This window comes from Syngnathus floridae, chromosome 9 (assembly GCF_059516105.1).
Source record: "Syngnathus floridae isolate MCC-2025c chromosome 9, RoL_Sflo_1.0, whole genome shotgun sequence".
In the NCBI taxonomy this organism is placed as follows: Eukaryota; Metazoa; Chordata; class Actinopteri; order Syngnathiformes; family Syngnathidae; genus Syngnathus; species Syngnathus floridae.
In genome coordinates, this window is record NC_142421.1 from 9,720,637 (window position 1) to 9,738,636 (window position 18,000).

General features: G+C 41.2%; 2 protein-coding genes across 3 annotated transcripts; one reads left to right on the forward strand and one right to left on the reverse strand.

Annotated features, from left to right (window-relative positions):
* Positions 1 to 371: 371 nt before the first annotated feature.
* heatr5b (HEAT repeat containing 5B) lies at positions 372 to 15,066 on the reverse strand. 2 transcript variants are annotated; one of them, XM_088385020.1, is made up of 36 exons: positions 14,790 to 15,066; positions 14,455 to 14,666; positions 14,164 to 14,375; positions 13,294 to 13,402; positions 13,023 to 13,172; positions 12,456 to 12,627; positions 12,212 to 12,369; positions 11,884 to 12,133; positions 10,655 to 10,810; positions 10,293 to 10,543; positions 10,043 to 10,154; positions 9,792 to 9,944; positions 9,610 to 9,709; positions 9,397 to 9,506; positions 9,034 to 9,197; positions 8,787 to 8,962; positions 8,581 to 8,686; positions 8,310 to 8,500; positions 7,992 to 8,151; positions 7,613 to 7,802; positions 7,307 to 7,476; positions 7,031 to 7,175; positions 6,766 to 6,945; positions 6,414 to 6,665; positions 5,423 to 5,604; positions 5,279 to 5,347; positions 4,825 to 5,004; positions 4,496 to 4,730; positions 4,058 to 4,294; positions 3,684 to 3,811; positions 3,156 to 3,297; positions 2,527 to 2,799; positions 2,139 to 2,363; positions 1,903 to 2,054; positions 1,608 to 1,821; positions 372 to 1,391 (listed from the first exon to the last, which is right to left on the reverse strand). In XM_088385020.1, exons 2-36 carry the CDS (start codon positions 14,578 to 14,580, stop codon positions 1,084 to 1,086), a joined length of 6,138 nt encoding a protein of 2,045 aa, XP_088241146.1. In that variant the 5' UTR covers positions 14,581 to 14,666; positions 14,790 to 15,066; the 3' UTR covers positions 372 to 1,083. The 2 variants fall into 2 exon arrangements, with proteins under 2 accessions (XP_088241146.1, XP_088241145.1); XM_088385019.1 differs by having other exon boundaries at positions 14,455 to 14,630; positions 14,790 to 15,065.
* A 171-nt stretch (positions 15,067 to 15,237) lies between these two features.
* Positions 15,238 to 17,901, forward strand: gpatch11 (G patch domain containing 11). The gene is made up of 8 exons (XM_088385022.1): positions 15,238 to 15,418; positions 15,788 to 16,014; positions 16,101 to 16,142; positions 16,217 to 16,337; positions 16,430 to 16,520; positions 16,673 to 16,783; positions 17,500 to 17,581; positions 17,656 to 17,901. The coding sequence occupies exons 1-8, from the start codon at positions 15,369 to 15,371 to the stop codon at positions 17,709 to 17,711; spliced, it is 780 nt and encodes a 259-aa protein (XP_088241148.1). The 5' UTR covers positions 15,238 to 15,368; the 3' UTR covers positions 17,712 to 17,901.
* The last annotated feature ends 99 nt before the right edge of the window (positions 17,902 to 18,000 follow it).

Below are 18,000 nucleotides of genomic sequence, written 5' to 3' on the forward strand. Positions count from 1 at the left end.
CTAGCTGGGTAGGGGGCAGACTCTCATCGATGACATTACTCTCGCAATCAACCTTTGAGCATAATGAGTAATTGATCAAAATGATCAAAATACAAGCGTTACAATTTCAACTAAGAATATTAGTTATTTAGTTATATGTTATTTATCTGAATTATATTTGTGCTATTAAATAATCTATACATGGACTAACCTTGAAACCGAGAGCTCCCGTTTGAATGCTGATTAATGCAAGGTCTACCAGTTTGACACACTCCTGAAATAGCACATTTACACATCTTACCTGTAATTGTGTCATTATTAATAATTAAAGATATGCATCTATGTGAATACTCTGGCATTAGTGACTTAATATCCAAGGCTGGAAACAAATATCAATATGCAACACTTTATTTCTATAAACCTCTGCAAGTGTTTACATTTTGAAATGATCATCATTAATAGAAAACCACAATGTCCCATCAGTATTTTTAGAACAGGCCAAGAGGCTATTCATGTGGTCCTAAGGGTTACCTGGTGAACAGGTCACCATATTGTTGATCTCTGATCTTTACTATGGGCGTTAACAAATCTTCAAATTAAGTGTGACAGCTAATTCTGATCAAAGCTCTTATATAGGCTTATTATAAAGATTTGTATGGGATAAGAATTCACATTCGGTGTAATCAGATAATTACACAATCAAAACGCCTGATGCATCATTTCTCAGAATGATTATGAGTAAAGCACAGCATTGTAATAAAATTCAACACAATTAAAATGTGACGGAAACTATTACGGAAAGGCGTAGAGTAATGTAAAAGTAAGAAAGAGGGTTTTGGGGGGGGTGAAAGGTACTAGTGGCAAAAGTACCACATGTCACAACACAAATGTGTATCAAATCAGAAGACAATATATCGATGTGATCAACATGTACAACAGGGACAATCTTTTCATTGAACATTCAAAGACATTTTAAGGACTTTGCAAGGGTCTCTTGTTTAAGTCAGATGAGATTTAAAACAAAAACAATGTTTGTTTTTACTTGATCCAGACATTCATTTGACAAAAATCAAAGCAAACAAATCCATGAGAACATTTGAGGGTTTAGAAGAAACTAGTTTTGAGTTTGATGGTTGGTGCAACTTGGACGATTGGCTGAGCATGGCGTGCTGCATCTTTAGCTTTGTTGCTGGCTTGGTTTGCCCGGACAGCAGACTCCAGACGGGTTTTAAGCTCGGGTGCTGCACCAATGACCATCTTGAAGGCAGCTGGATATAGAGGGCCGATGCGCATTAAGTTCTGAAGGGCAAAGTCATGCAAGCCTTTGGAGACTTGGGATGCAGAAGGAAGTGCATTTTCATCCAAAAGGTATGAGATAAGGGTTGGAACAAGAAGAGCCACCAACTGGACTCCTATTGGACACATCCATCAGAGGACATAAAAAAGAAATATATGAATATTGATAGAATACAATAACAGCAAAAATGCCAGTAAGTTGTAGTAAGCATTCTAAAAATAGCCTTTGATGCTCTTATCACTGACAGCACACATTTACAGCCACTGAACTAAATACTTTAATGGAAAAACACATAACACATTAGTGATCCATTAAGCAAAAAGACACTCACGGTTCTGCTCTTCACCCATGCCTACAAGATTCTCCAGGACCCTGATGCCCTCCTGCACAGCCTGCAGCTCAGCAGCAGTCTTTGGCCGACTGCGCTCCACTGCCTTCAGTTTCTCCACCATGAGTGGAGCCAGAGCATGAATGTACGGGGTAGAAAGGTGACGGTTGGGATGTTGAAACACCGACAAGAGCAACTGGTAACACCGTGCCTGAACCTGGAACGAAGCAAACGAAATGCAACGAAAAATGAACAAACCACATCCAGAATTTAGAATGTGCATGATGCAAGCACTTACCCAAGGATCACAAGAGTTGAGGGCATTGCGGAAACAGTCCACGCAGCCCTTTTGCAGAACGGTAACTCCTACAAGTTCACTACTAGCCGACAATAGGAAGAGTGTAATTGCTGTCAACATACTGATCTCATCCAAATCAGGTCTGGACTCATCTAAAGAAAAACACATTATCTTTGACATATATAGCATGTTGTTGATGGGTCATCATCATTTCGTATAGGTTTGTATGCACAAACCTGGCTGTGAGTCCTCGAGTACAGAAGCCAGGCTGCTTCTCACAAGAGCAGTCCACTGTGTCTGGAGACTGTCCACTCGAGCTAATGGGGAAGTGATGATGGTCTTGATGCCCTGCAGGGCTGCAGACGCACATGTGGGCACAGAGTTGTCAGAAGTCTTAACTGCAGTTTCCCTCAGCACACCGGTGATTAGAAAGAGAACAGTGGGTAGGATGGTCATGCTTCCTGAGAACAGAAACCACAAGAACATGGGCATCATTTTCATGGTGAGTAAAAAATAAGGTTTTCCTGTAATATATAAGAAGCACAAACACAGTATAGCAGAGGAAAATGTCCATAGTGAACAAACTCAACATTGTTTTCATGTGTGTGTCCGTCCGTGTCTTACCAGCTGGGGAGCAGAGCGAGGGCAGTTCTGCCAGAATGGAAACAGTGTTTGCCACCAGGCGTGCACTCTCCTCAGGTAGTCGTTGAGGCCTGATGGGCACATGGCTGGGTGACTCCTTCACACGTGTATTGAGCTGTGGTAAGTGGCGAACCAGGATGAAAACCAACAGCTCCATTGCGGCAAACACCAGAGAGTTGCCAGGGACCAGCTCGCCCGTTTCTCCCCCTTCCCCGAGGGCGACTTGAGAATCTTTTTGGCCTTCCTCCTCTTTGCCTGTGCAAAATATCATCATGACCTAGATCAGTAAAACTGACACATCATATTACCGTTTTGTCAGTATAAAGCAATCCAATAACCCATCCTCCCATTTTCTCTACCGCTTGTCCTTAATTAGAGTCGCAGCTAACCTCAGGAAGACACTCTGGTCTGGTTGCCCAATCACGGGGCACATTTAGACCAACAACCATACACAGTCACATTCTCATCTGCTTAAATCTACAACCAAATATTAAAAATTGACACTTGTAGTTGTTTGATCACATTTTCTGTAAAAACAGTAACTATGGAACAGTGTGTCTGTCATGTGGACAAGTACGTAAACCAAAGACTACAATGTGTCAAATCATGACCTTTGTTATGTTGTTGCTGAAGATGGTCCAGTGCGGCTCTTATGGTCTCCTGCACTACAGTGGTCACTTGGAGCTGGATGGCAGGAGGGTCGCGGGTCAACAAGAGTCTGTGAAGTACATTGAGGAGCTCCACTGCCAGCAGCTAGAAAAAAAGTAACACTTAATTACACTCGGAAAAGAAAGCAGACACTGCAGTCTTGACAACCACAAATCACAAATTTGTTGTGGCCTTAGCAATTTCAAAAGTGCAATCTGCTACTTTCGTTTCTCTTACAATGTGAATACTAGGGCTATAACAAGGATTTCAAAATTAATTTGAATCTGGTGAATTGCAGCAGGGAGACATGAAAACAGGAAGGACAGTTTGGACACCCCTGCTTTAAATGAAGCCACAACACAGCTCTTTACAACAAATAACCCACTGCCTGTGAGACCCTCTCCAATCTAAATCCAATTTCCTGATCCCATTCCCTAATATCCCTTTCTCATCTTTTGTTTTCTTTAGTACCCCAACAATGGCAACCTTACTTGGTCTTTTGCGATGTGGGTCTTTGCACAGGGAGACTCGAGCAGAGTGGACAAGGCAAGCAGGCAGGACATGACATGCTCCATAGGTTCCTCGGGTCGGGGAAAGCAAAGAAACTCTATACTGACACCTGGGAGACAGAGGAAAAACTGGAGCATGTTCACACTATTCCTTAATTCTTCAGCAATTGATTCACTGTTCGCAAGTGCAAGTGGCAGGAGAGACAAAACAAAAACAATACACCCTTATGTTAAAAAAACGTGAGTGCTGAGTAACAATAACGTTTTTTTTCACTGGTTAAAAATAATTGTGGGGAACTAAAAAATTTTAATGTAAGATACACACTTTCAACTACATTTAATGTCTGTGTCTTTACCTAACATTAGATGCATCCTGTCTTTGACCGACTCTTCAAAGGTCTTAACGGTCGGCGAGGCTCCTGTATTGAAGACAGCAGCCCTGGAGAGTGCTGGAGAAACCTTTTCTTTTTCTTCGCAAACTCCAAAACCAGTGCTGCTTAGCCACAAGGCCACGGCATGCAGTACAGGAGCCCATGAGTTGCGGTAATGGAGCCTTGCTGTGTCTATCGTCTCTGGAGTATAAAATGCTCCACCTGAACACACAGTGTGAATTCCATTTTAAGCGTTCGTAGTGGAGTAACTCTCTTGAAAAGTTGGCCCAAAAATAGACAAAAGACCAATAAACTGCACTTGTGCGCATCCGCATGCAAGAAGGGATGGGGACCAGACATTAGACAAAGTCTCAAACATTGCATTGTGATATTCAGTAATCAAAAGGCACAGTTGTGTTGTACCATCAGGGGGCAGCTGGCTGGAAAACTCTGCAGGCAGAGTAAGCAGGGCATAGTCTCGGAGCATGGCCAACCACAGTCGACTAAGCGAGGGCAGTTCAGGCTGCACTAAAGTGATGAGACTGTCAGGCGGAAGCACATCTGCACCCAGATCCTCCTCATCCTCATCTCCGCTTCGAACCGGTTTGACAGGCTTTGTTTCTGCCTCTTTCTTTATCTTCATCGCTACCACATAAACCTGTTAATAATAGCCATGACAACACAACAACGCTTTGGTTACACAAGTATTCTTTTACACAATTTCAACGCAGCAGCAGAGTCTTGAGTCTCACCTCCGCCCATGCTTTGAGTACAGCCAGCTTCTCCATAGTGGTGGCACTCTCACTGTACAGTTGACTGGAGGAACCCTTCCCAGCTTGCACTTTGTCCAGTGATGACACGAGAAGGTTGTGGACTCGCCGCAGGTCATTGAGGTCACTTACTACACCGCTACCAATCCAGGTGCTACAAACCTATGGACACACACATTCAAAGATGAAAGTTACCCAAACTACATTCAAGTCCTTTTTACAGATGTTGCTCTCTTTTTGAGCATATGTTGAAATATTATTCAAACAGTTTGCAAAGAAACCAGATTTCTGACAGAATTTATATACAAAGAGTGATCATTGTGATTACTTCTGCCTAATAAGCAACACAATTTAAATAAAACAGAGCAAAAGGAAATGGAAAAACAAATTAATTGGAATATATTTCCATAAAAGAAGAAATCCCAAAGTTTCTTACCTGGCATGCTTTAGCCGTTATGTCAGATGGTGTATCAGGTGAAAAAGCTGGTCTCAGTGCAGCTCCCACCTTAACACACAAAACTGGCAGTTCAATTATTTTGGCGATTACAAACTGAATTCCTACAATGTAGTCTTGACTCACATTAGCCTGGTATTGTTCCAAAATAACATGCCCAGGGAACTCGGGCTCGGGCACACGCGCAAACTTCTTAATGATGTCTTCCAGGGCCTGCAGACCGGCCATTCTCAACTGGTTGCTGTGGTCTGTGGCAGCCATGAAAGCCATCCGGATGAGGTCAGACAAATGGAGCACCAGCAGTTCTCCTAGAAAAACAGAAATATGACTATTGAATAAAAGCAAAGGCATTTTATTCATTTGTACAATGTATAGCTAAATTTACCAAGACCAACCTATGAAAAAATGTCTCCCAAATGATGTACTGTGGCATGACCAGTTGTTGCTGCTGAGGGTGGCCCAAACACTTAGTAGGATTTGGGGGTAACTACTTTTTCACACAGGTCTGGTTAGGTTTATATTTAGTAGTTGAAATTTTCCTTAATAAATAAAATAATTTAAAAACTGTATTTTGTTTACTGATGATTTTAAACAATAAAGTGGGGAAACAAATAAGAATTTGTGAAGGGTGGAAACACTTTTTCACGTCACTGTACACTCATGTGACACTTGAACCATCGGTTAGGCCATGGGCTCATATTCAGATGACAGCCGGAGGAGTCTAATCTAGGCACCATACTTTCCCCATGCTGCATTCTGATGCCTAATTTTGAGTAAAAACTGTCAGGAATATATTAATAGGTTTATTATCGTGGTGGTAATTTGTAGTGGAGTTGGAATGCACTTCGAAGAAAAATCTGTTTCTATTTTTCCACCTCTCAAACTATTTAGGGGAAGCTATTTTTAGGAGCACCTCTCAGTATGACAGAGTACAAATGTAGTCAAGTAAATACATTTCAGATATTAAAACAGATCTACGACAAAATGTCCTGTACAACACCCTTCAGCCAGGTTTTGAGAAAACCGGCATGTTTTACTTTTTTAGCAAAATCTTGCTGACAAGAGAGCATTATTGTTCAAGATAATGTGTCAAGTGTTTTGCAGAATTGCATTATACCTTTAGGGTTTTTAGCTCGTGTGGAACGGGCAGTTGCCAGGTCAAAATGTGCTTTGTCTGCATTCTCACACAGAAGGATGATGCGGCACAAGCAATCTGCAGCAAACACTCGCGTCACCCAGCGAGGTGCCACTGATGGCTTCGATTTGTCGTCGTCGCCTAACCCTGTAAACATGATGTCGTCGTCCAGCTCGTCTTTTTTCTCAGAGTCGTCATCTTTTTCCACCTCAAATGTAACCGCTCCTCCAACATCTGACAAAAACGACAGACATGCTGAAGCATGCAAAACTGAAGACTTTGGAATTTTCTTGAGACAATGATAATGGGCCATTTTATTCTCCTTTGTAGTCACCTGTTGTTGCTGCAAGGACATCCTTGCATAGTTTAAGCCAATGAGAAAGCTTTTCCACAGCAAGTGATGACAGCATGTGACCCAACGTGTCATGAATATCGGAGCACAGCTTCCTGTCTGTTTCGTGATCCAGCATACCAAATAGTGCCCCCTCAAGACCCGTCTCAGTGATGTTCAGATCTGAATCAGCAAGTAAAACACCAGTGTCTCCTTAGAAATTACGCCACTACGACATATTATTGTTAGTCTCCAGGTATGCACTCACTTATTGCAGTGTCTTTGCCATTACCTGCCTTCTTTGCAAGGCTCATGGCATACTCACAGACCTCGGAGGCCTCTCTCTGAGCAAGCTGTCTCAAGCAGGCTACAGCAGCACGGCGCAGCAACAAGTGAGAGCTACATAAGTGCACCTGCAAAATTGTATCACCACAACAATGTGAAATATATGTTGTTATAAACTAATGTAGAGACCTCACAAAAAAAGAAATCAATAACATCTATACAAAGTGAAAATGTTATAATAAATTCCAACTGGTCTTACACAAAGACACGGCACCAAGCTGGAAAGGTTGACATGGCGAGGAGCAAACATGTGCAGCTGTTGCAAACACGAAATGGCAGCTGCCTGCACCAGCGAGTCGGAGTGATCCTGCATTATTGCACAGCCGACCAGGCAAGACGAGCGGATGGTGGAGATGGTGGCACCGTTCCCTTCATAATACATATTGGGGCAGAGTAAATGGGGATGACAGAATTGTTAGTGTCTGTGGATTAAGATTAACAATACTACCACCTGCTGGCGAATGAACCCGAATACAATACAGGACATACTCGCCGATAGATTTACCTTGTAATTCTGGTCCAACGGTCGTGATGAGCGCTCCCAAGCAGCGCCCCAAACACTGATGCACCTCTGTGTGTGATGGGGGCACAGTGAGAAGCAAGGTAAGGACTAAGGACAAGGTGGGTTCCACGTAGCCTCTATACATAGGACCACTTGAGTCCACAATGAGAGCCAAGGAGTGCAGAGCCCATGTCTGTCAAGGAAAAAAGAAAAAAAAGATTTATATAAAGCTGAATGAAGTGAAGAGATAAGTGTCACAATTCGTAAAGGTTTTCAAATTCAAAGAAAACCAACCAAACAAACAAACAAAGTGGCAAACATCTAGGGAAATTGCAAAATATTTTCAAATTTAATTGTTTTTAATGATGATGTCATACTCTACCTGGACTTCATGAGAGGATCCATCCTGGGCCAGCGCCAGCAGAATACTGACACTAGTCTTTAAGTGCTGACCAGAGCCAATTCCTCCAACATATCGATGAAGACATCCGAGAGCCAGTGAATGACCCGTCCTTGACACGACGTCACGTGCTGATTTAAGTCTGCAAAGAATAGAGTATATGAATCACCTGCTTAATGTTCACATTCATCTTAAGACATCTTTTTGCTTGAAATCAATATTTCAAATATTCAAATTGTGTTTTCTCCATCAAATAAATTGTACAGCCGACTCGTTCTTGACTTGCAGAAAAATGCTTACTTGTCAAAACTGGTCTGGGCCATCCTTGCAATGAAAGTAGCCTCTCCCACTACCTGCGCCATCCTGCCGAGGGCCTCACCAGCAGCGCAGCGCAAAATTGGATTGGGATTGTCTAGGGCCCCCATCACCAGCGCCAGGGCTGACTTCCGGACCTCCTCTGGGCCCAAAGTACTCTTGTTCTCCGCCAAACCCTTAAAGTAAGACAGGGAAAGATGCAATGTCTCAAATGAAGGAACATGACAGCCTTACAAAGGGATCAATTGATTCTAACCTTGAGGGCACTCAGCACAGCAGTAAAGATGTTAAGCTGAACGGCTTGCTGCCGAACTCCTTTAGCCTGCTTGATACATTCTGCAAAGTGGTCTAGCATCTGCAACCTGATTTATGAAGACAAGACCAAATTAATCATTTAAACTTTTTTTTTTTTTAAACAGCAGTGACACAAACACAGATTATGCTCATAATTAAATAGCTCACCTGTGTTTGAAAGACACGTGAGGGAAAACTACACCAAAGAGAGCCACAGAGGCATCAATGACTGATACTCCCAAAGGAAGAGGACCTGGGATGGCTTCACCGACAGGCACTCGCAGGTAAATGGAAGAGGGATCATGCTCCAAAGCGCCACTGCCAGATGCACTGTTCGGCTGCAGCTGTTTGGAAGACAATACTTTGATTTAACTGAAATGAAAAAAAGACAACAAACATTTTTATTTATCATCACCTGGTCCTCTATAGACTTGTGGTCGGTTTCCTGCAGCCACGAGCCCATGAGCACACTGTCATCGTAGTGACAGAGAGAGCGCAGCAAAGAAGTGGTGGTGTTGGATGAGTTGTCAGTCAAAGTGAATTCTGCCACCAGCTCCCTGAGGAGGGCATTGAAGGTACCTGGAAGAGCAGAGCAATAAATTACAAATTTAAAAGATCTTCACTTGTTCCCAGAGGGAAGTCCGTGATGCAATTGTGTATTGACCACTGCCAGCAAAAAAAAAAAAAAAAACTACAGTGGAAACTAGGAAGTAAATTTAGTCAAATTTAAAGGGTGTATAGAGGACAATAAAATACAGAAAACTTAAATTTATCTTACCTTCGTATGTTTTAGGAGGCAATAGAGCCAAGATGTCGTAGAGCCTGAGTCTCACCATTGCTGCACTTGCTTTCAGATGTGCCCCGTGAACTTTGATGATGGCAGGGACTCTGAGGAGCAGACATTAAGTTATGACATCGCTTTTAAACAAATATTTCCGTACATAACTTTACCATATCTCTAAAAAAAACTAGGTGAAGGCATCATACTTACTGCGATATCATCGTCATAGCGCATTCAATGGGTGTCATCAACCTCCGAATGACATCCTCTGTCAGGAGCTCGGGACAGTGCGCCACAAAACTACGCATAGCTAAACAGCAAGTGACAGAATTAGAAGAGCGCGTGCTGATATTTAGCGCATGTTTCCAAGAGGTCCGAGGACATTAGTGTACCACATAGTGCTCCAGCTCGGCCTTCGAGGGTGACCTGCCAAGTAAAGGCGTCTCCCCTTGTCTTTTCTGCCTCCAGCTCCTTCTGGGACCGAGGAAACACATTCCTCCACAGCAGCAGCATTTTGGGAAGGTGGTAACGTACCAGGGACGGACCTTTGCATACATATAAATCAAATAGAAAGGAGATTGTATTAGACAAAGAGAGGATAGTTGACAAATCTCGGGTGAGATACCATTTGTGAGTAACTCACCCAAGGTCATGAGGGCGCCCAGCAGCAGCCATCCAGCTTGTGTGCGCTGCAAAGACAGTCGACTGTTCTGAGCTGCTGTCCGAAGGAGGTCTTCAGCTATGCTTACCACCAACTACAGGGACACAATAGATATTAAACTTTAAATCAACATATACTGTTAACATTTAGGACCAACAAAAGAACTGAAATACAGAGATGAGTGGAAGATACAGTAGAACCTTTAACTGCGGTTTCACATGTGTGTACATACCATGCCCTTAGAATGCGGGATTCCCAGAGGGGACTGGTGTACACCTCCAAGAAGAGCTGCCATCGCAAAGCTGTATCCACTAACAGCCTCTGGTGAACTCTTGAGATTGTTGATTCTCTCAGCGCAGCGGTCGAGCAGCGGCGTTAACTGATAGGGCAGTGCCACAGCAACGCAGCGCAGGCACCAAGCTGCAGCCAAACGAGCGGCCATGCTCGGGTGTAGCAGCACTGAGGTCACTGTTTCAAGAAGTCCTGAGGGAGATGTCATTGAAAAACAATTAAAGATATTTTAGGTGTCACAAGCACATTCTGTTTATTAGGAAAGGACTACAGTAAGAGGATCACAAAACATGCATGTGGTACCAATGGATGGCTCCTGGATGAGAGGCGAAGCTGTGGCACTCAAGCTTTGAACAAGGCTGCCCAACTCTTTTAGGGCACAAACCATAACATGCTGGCTGGCCGAAACATCAGCAGCACCAGTCTTGTTTTCTCCATTGAGGTCATTGACAACTGCCTCTGGATTAACAAGGAGCAGAGAAAGACAATACATTAACCTTTTCCTAAGATAACCTGCATATATTAATAATGTGACCTGTAGTGATAATGACATAGCCAGACTAGAACGTAAATTAGCCTGAAAATCATCTTGATATAACTGCATAAAAATATAATTTAAAAAATGTGTTATCATATTAAATAGCTTGTCAAATCAGTTTACATTTCTGCAACCACAAAAGATGTCCAGAATTCCCAAGACCTTAATTAAATATATGCAACTCACATGGTTTGCCATGCGTGCAGTTTCTCTCCCGCTTAGCCACATGACTGTTGTGGGTGTCCTGGGGCCTCTAATTTTTTTTGTGTGTTTTAATACTTACGGAATATATTTTAAAGCTGCTTTGTAAAATGTAAGTTTTATTTTTTTTCCTGCTGCCGAAAACCGTTGTGTTTTGTGCAGATTAGTATATCACCGTACACACGTCATAATATTATTCAAGTATTGTCTCAAGTCTACACAAAAAATCAAAAGCAACTCATTGGATATTTGCACAGTGTGAAGGTTACAGAGCAACCCGAGTGAACTGAAGAACTGAAATGCCATTTTCTGTTTTTGTTTCATGTTCAAGTTTATGTAGAGGAACAGAACCAATGAAATCTGATAGACCGACACGGGAAGATCATTTGCTAATTTAAGCAGAAGTGGCATGTTCCTACTATGAGTGTGCAAATTTAGTGGACAGGACAGCTATGTTTTGATCAGTGACGGTTAAGTGATCTGATGTGTAATAAACCTTAAGACAAAAACACAATGGCAGATGACTTTGAAAGATATGCCAATGTAAAAGCAAGTTCAGATTTGAATTTTGGTCATAGAATGATGATTGAAGCAGATAAGAAAATGAGAACTATAAGTGCAGAAGGTATTATTACCAGTGCCACACACAGGATTAAAAAAAACTGTATGCAGCTCAAGCTCAAATCTGAAATATTAGGCAGCTGAATGGAAAGTGATTGACATCTGATAAGGGCTGATAAGTGGTCTGTAATGCTTTGAACCGTGAAATGCCGCCCCCCCCAATCCTCCTTACCCACAGCCCTCATTTGCTTGCTGATGGCTTGGCAGATTTCTTTGCCGGCTGCTATCTGCGCCTTCTCGCCAAGTAAGCCGCCCAGAGTGGCACGTAGCATAAAGGAGACACAGCGCCGCGAGTACACAGCTTCAACATGTGTCTGTGTAGCCCGAGGATGGGACACGAGGTCCAAAACATGGGAGAGAAAGGTGGCAAAGTTGCGCTCCAGCCACTGACCACCAAGCGTAGTCACAAACACAACATAAGCCTACAGAAAAGAAGATTTTAGATGTAAGGTGGCAAGAAAAGGTACCAAACTGTATTTTCCTAAAAGAATTAAGCTGACCTGTGTGACACCCACGCGGACCTCTCTGCTGACAGAACCGCCTCCCTTCAACATTTCCCCTCCACTCTTCAAGAATCCAGATCCACCACGCAGAAAACCTGTGGCCAGTAACTCCAAAACTTCCTCAAGCGTCGCCCGTTTTACATTCTGACGCATCACTGAAAGAAAAAAAAAGATACTGATGGTGCGCACACTGTTGTATTCATATAAAATTACCAAATTGGCTAGAAAATTCATAACTAACCAGCAGCTTGTTTAGGCATAAGAGCCGTAGCCATGACGGTCCCGAGGAGCTTGGCCACAGAAACCCGAACCCCGTAGTTGGAACCCTCCAGGGCCTTGAAACACAGTGTGGCCATGTTCTCCAGTTCTGTCGTCCACATAAATACTGCCTCATTCTGCAGCTCCAACAAACACTGGTAAATAAAATCAAGATGGAGTCATGTTAGTCGTATTTTATCAGCAAAGATACTAAGCATTTTTTTTCTCTCTTGCAAACCCATTTCTCCTGTAGATAGTCATAGATATACAACAATATTTTTTAAGCATAAAACCATAACCCCCCTCAATTACAATAAAGGAATTTTGTTTTTTACACTCAGTAAGTGATACACACAAGGGGAATAATATATCATAGTCACCGTTACAAGAATAAGTAAGAGGGTTTGGTGAGAGAATGTCTTAAACATGACATCAAGTTGGCTTTCTATGCTTCAGAAAAAGCAACAAATGGGTGAAATGATTACTTATTTTTGATTGTCCAAAGCGAGCTTTATGCTGCATATTATATAGTGAAGACAATGGGACTTACCTTTGCCACAGCACAGCGCACAGCCATTGACCTGTCTGTGAGTAAAGAGCGGGCATTCTTGTAGATGTCTCTGTGACATGAAGCTGCAGCGCCACCTAGTCCGCTGAGCACCTTCTGCAAACTGATGAGTATTTCTCCTCTGCCTTGGGACTACATATATCGTGATATTGATATTGTTACAATAACAAGCCAAAACGGTGAGTAAATTCATCAGTCTATATTTCCATTGTAATCAAAAAGATGTTTTTACGATTGGCTAATAACGTCATACCTCTGCACTTTTTAATGCCTTTAAAAGATTATTGATGGTGTCTGGAAAGGAGCTTCCAAGCATCCTTCCCATCTTCTCATAAAAAGCACCAACACATGCCACCGCAGCACTAAGGAAACCAATAACAAAAACCATTAGATGAGTAATCTGTACTAGTAGATATTTTATTCTCATATGTATTTCTCACATAACATTTTAACATTTTCATTGGTGTGGTATAATTATTCAATAAAGCATATTAATGCAGTTAGCTCGATCCAGCTGGAAAGCTTACTGGTCAATATTTCAAGACTATGGATGGAAATAAGTGAATTGTTAGGAATTCAGTTGGTTGATTGAATTCATTGATGTTTCCTTCAGCACTTAGAACTAAAAGCAATGTACTAGCACAGTCACAACAGGTGTGTGGTGAAAGAAGAATATTATGTCAGTTATGGGACACTGAACTAAAGCCACAAGACAACCAGTATGACACAATTTAACAAAGCAACAACAAAACAGGAGCTCAAAACATTCACAGAGATTACATCCTAAAAGAAAAAATTATTAAATTAAGTTCGTGAGAATTTTTCTCCAGAGACGACCAAACACATTTTGGTCAATTGTCTGTCCCTTATCCAGTTTCCTCACAGTTACGCTCTACAGATACAAATGGGCCAGATACACCGAGATAGTCATTATCAGGGTGCATTAATGCTTTCCACAGATCCCCTTGTATGCTTAATCCTCTGCCATTAGAATATGAACCATTTGGCTTAGTACTAAATCCTAAGAACGGAGAAATACTGTACAGCACATGTTTTGAAGTAAATGGATGTAAACCCGTCAGTGCAATATATGTATAAAAAAAATAAAAATAAAAAAACTTACAGTTTTGTTGGCAGGTATGCAGGTGTGTCGTCTTTGCTTTTTATGATATCATTGCATTTATCCAGAGTCTGGAAAACCGTGAATGTGTCGCCAATGCTGTAGAGTGTGGCAAGGTTTTTGGCAAGTAGCTTTCTTGTTGGAGGACCAGGAGCACTGCTGATCAGTCCTGTCAGTTGTTCAACAAGCTTTTTCTGCTTCTCCTTTACATCCACCTGTTGTTCAAAAACAACATCTTTGACTACCATATAATCAACACACACAGCGATCGGTTTTAAAAAGTCTTTCAGTCACCTTATTTGCGGCTACAACAACCTTATCCAAGAAACGGAGCCATTCGAAGATGAAGACAGGCCTCTTTGCCTCAGTGATCTGCGCCAACGCTTCCTCGTTGAGCAAGAGACTGTGAGCCAGCTCCATCGCAAGGATATTCACAGATGTCCTCGCAACTTCTTAATCGACAGTCCACTCTGCATTAGTGACTCATGTCAGAACAAGCTAGCCGCCTGCTTAAAAAACATCTTGTTTTTGTTATTGTTGCACAACGTTAACGCATCTAATTTTATGGAAAGAGCAATAAACATACGCCCGATCGTTCTAATTGCCATGTTAAATGTAAGCTGTTTTACCGTATGTCTTGTCGTTCCGATGTTTCTCTTCTTGTGTTGACAGCTTCCCCCAGCTGTTAGCAACCTTAAGCTAGCGAATGCTTACGATCAAAAGCCACAATTCGTTAAAACACTTAAACTCTGAATGAATGCCCTCGTTACCACCACTTTTAATACATTTGTTTGTTTCAGATAGCAACTTCACAAACATTAATCCATGTTCCCATATCCTGGCGAGAATTACGGTGAGTGTCGATGGGGTTTCAGCGACACTCGTCCGATGAGACAAAAAAAAAACTAATAAAGACCCAGTAGGTAACTCTGCCTCAAAATAAATTAGTAGGTAGTTATTTTAATTATTTAACTGTTGCAAGATATTTTTTAATGCATGAAAACCACAAAATGACTGCATTATTGGATTTGCAAACAGAAAATAGTTTATTCACGTTTAATTTGTTGTTAGTCGGACTGTATTGTCAAAGAACCAAACATTAGCGGAACACCGGGAACGAATGTCACTCACGCCAATCCATTCACTGAGCTGGAGTAATAAAGCATTTTGGGATTACCTGTTCATCTTTTTTTTTTAAAACTATAATAATGGCCGATGGTGAAGATGATTATATGTCAGATACGTTCCTTAGTCAAATGTAAGTGGGTTTTTTTGGACGGTAGGCTATTTGAATTTAAACGAGTGTTGATATTGTTGTTTTGGTTTGGTTCCTACACGCTGTATAATGTTTACGCGTACTTAAATGGTTTCTTTTCTTCTTTGCTCACAACACAATAAGGTCCAACAATTTATGGCAGGGTAAATATGAGACAACGAAATGTTGTGTATGAACCTTACAAATCCATCATATATGAAACCGTCTATCATTATCCGAACCGTTTTAACCTCACAAATTGAGCCTTAAACTGTAAACGTGCACTCATAGAATTATAATAAGATGTTCATCTTCTAATTACTGTGGATCCCACTTTGTTACTGCAATAACATTCGTTTTCTTCTGTGGCAGACAAGATGTTAAACCAGGTGTCTCCATGGTAAGGCGAGTAAAAGAGGCAATGAAACGGGAAGAAAAGCACAAAGAGAGCAACATTAAAAACCGTCAAAAAACTTTCAAGGAGCAAGAAAAGGAAAGCCGTGAAACAGCTTTACAGAGTTCCATCAGTAATGATAATAAGGGATTTGCACTATTGCAGAAAATGGGTTACAAAGCTGGACAAGGCCTTGGAAAACAAGGCAAGTTTTTTTATCTGCTTTACTGAAATTTGATCTGCTGCTGTATTCTGTGCATGAGTTGATGATTTTTTTTTGTACTAATTTAGGGGCTGGCAGAGTTGATCCAATTCCATTGAATATTAAAACCGGTAAGAAGGCATTTTGCTATGTTTATGATACAACTCAGATGTTCTCTTAATATTCTTGTCCTTTAACAAACCAGACAGAGGTGGCATCGGGATGGAAGAGGCAAAGAAGAGAAAAGCTGAGGAGGAGCTGGATCAGTATAGAAAGAAAGTACTGGCCAAACAGCAAAATGAGACCAAATCACTGGAAGACTTTAGGTGATGACCAAATGAATCTACGGCTCTGAGCAAAGATACGCCCAGCGATCCCAGTGTCTTGTTTCTCTGTGCTTATGATGTCTCCTTTCAAGGTCAAGAGTAAGAACCGAGAGGGAGGAACGAAAAATTGAAGGTGACCTTAGACGAAGTCAGCGAGCCTGTGAGCAGTTGGATTCTCAGAAGGTTGGAGAGTGCTTGGTTCTAGCTCAACATAATCTGAACATCACTGTCCCAGTATGCATACAAAAAATGACATGTACTGTACATTCACAGGCTGTCATTATGATCCTAGCATTTGAGTTTTTGGTTCTAAATCATTTGCTTTTTCATTTCAGGGCATCAAAGTCCCCAGGGAAGAATGGTATTGGCCTAAAATAGAAATTGAAGAGGAGCTAGATGAGCCTAAGGAAGAAGAAAAGGAAGAAGATGACATTTTGGGATTAACAGTTAGTTCTTATTCATTTTGTAAAAAATATTTTTCAAAACCAAATTATATTATCCTACGCATGATGTGGTATTGTATATGCTTATTCACTGGACCACTGCTATTCCCGGGGAATAGGCTGTCCTGCATATGATGAGAATCTGCATATAATTGACACCAATTTAAATGCATTGGGAAGGGATGAGCAATTTAAATGCTGGGGGTGGGTCAGCACGTAGGACCAAGCACTTCCGAAATAGATGTATGACAACATTGATATTTTAATTATGGACAAAATATATGCATATGCTTTCATTTTTGGTAGTACCTTTTATCAATGCATGTACACTATCGTAATCCAGCAACAAAAGGTTAGAAGCAAACCGCAAAATAACCACAAACTGTAATTGTTTTGTTCCAATGCAAAGGGCTATCTAGCAAAACAATACCAGAAAATGAATATTATTGAGGTACTATTTTGTCCTGCGTATCATTCCAAATACGCAAAAATTATTAGACCCGCTTATACGTATACAGTACAGTACAGAGTAGCAGTATGGCGCAGTTTAAGATCGTGCTTAAACATAACTAAGACAAGTAGAAATGACTTCTAAACATTTGTAATAAAATTTGAATTTAGTATTGATAGATTCATTGCCAAGTGTCAGGGTAGTGACTGGGTTGGAAATTTGGTGAAGATGGCAGATGTCACCCCGCGTAATCTGTTTTCCTTTACAGTCCTTTGATCAACTGCAAATACTGACGTCCTATTTAAGAGGGATTCATTTTTACTGCATATGGTGTGGAACGGCCTATAATGGTAAGCTTGTTCATATACATAATATTGCATTTTATTCCCTTTGTTCATTAGCTGAAATATTTTGTTCTTTCCAGATGAGGAAGACCTGTTCTCGAACTGTCCCGGGGATACAGCAGCAGAGCATGAATGATTTTAATATAATCAATATATGTATAGTGTGCAGTAGTTTCAGAGTGAAAGGAACAATAACAGGCAGTAAAAGTAATGATGTATGGAGGGATTGTTATATATGATGCTTTTTTGATTTGTTTTTACATTTTTTTGTAATAAGGTTTTATTTAAATGGATAAACAATTAACAGTACCATCATTTCTTGTAAATGTCTCAGTGTTCCCATTGAATTATATTCGCATAGTATATATTATATATACAATGTTATGTACGATGTTCATATTTTTTCAGAAAATACTGTTCTTTTG

What these genes read in the sequence shown, in the direction of transcription:
- gpatch11 (XM_088385022.1), top strand. Translation starts at nt 15,369, where the DNA reads ATGGCCGATGGTGAAGATGATTATATGTCAGATACGTTCCTTAGTCAA. An exon ending in TCCATTGAATATTAAAACCG is followed by an intron (nt 16,143 to 16,216) that starts GTAAGAAGGCAT and finishes TTAACAAACCAG; the next exon opens with ACAGAGGTGGCATCGGGATG. An exon ending in AGCAGTTGGATTCTCAGAAG is followed by an intron (nt 16,521 to 16,672) that starts GTTGGAGAGTGC and finishes TTTTCATTTCAG; the next exon opens with GGCATCAAAGTCCCCAGGGA.
- heatr5b (XM_088385020.1), bottom strand. Translation starts at nt 14,580, where the DNA reads ATGGAGCTGGCTCACAGTCTCTTGCTCAACGAGGAAGCGTTGGCGCAG. An exon ending in ACGAGCTAAAAACCCTAAAG is followed by an intron (nt 5,605 to 6,413) that starts GTATAATGCAAT and finishes CTGTTTTTCTAG; the next exon opens with GAGAACTGCTGGTGCTCCAT. An exon ending in TACTCAAAGCATGGGCGGAG is followed by an intron (nt 4,731 to 4,824) that starts GTGAGACTCAAG and finishes TATTATTAACAG; the next exon opens with GTTTATGTGGTAGCGATGAA.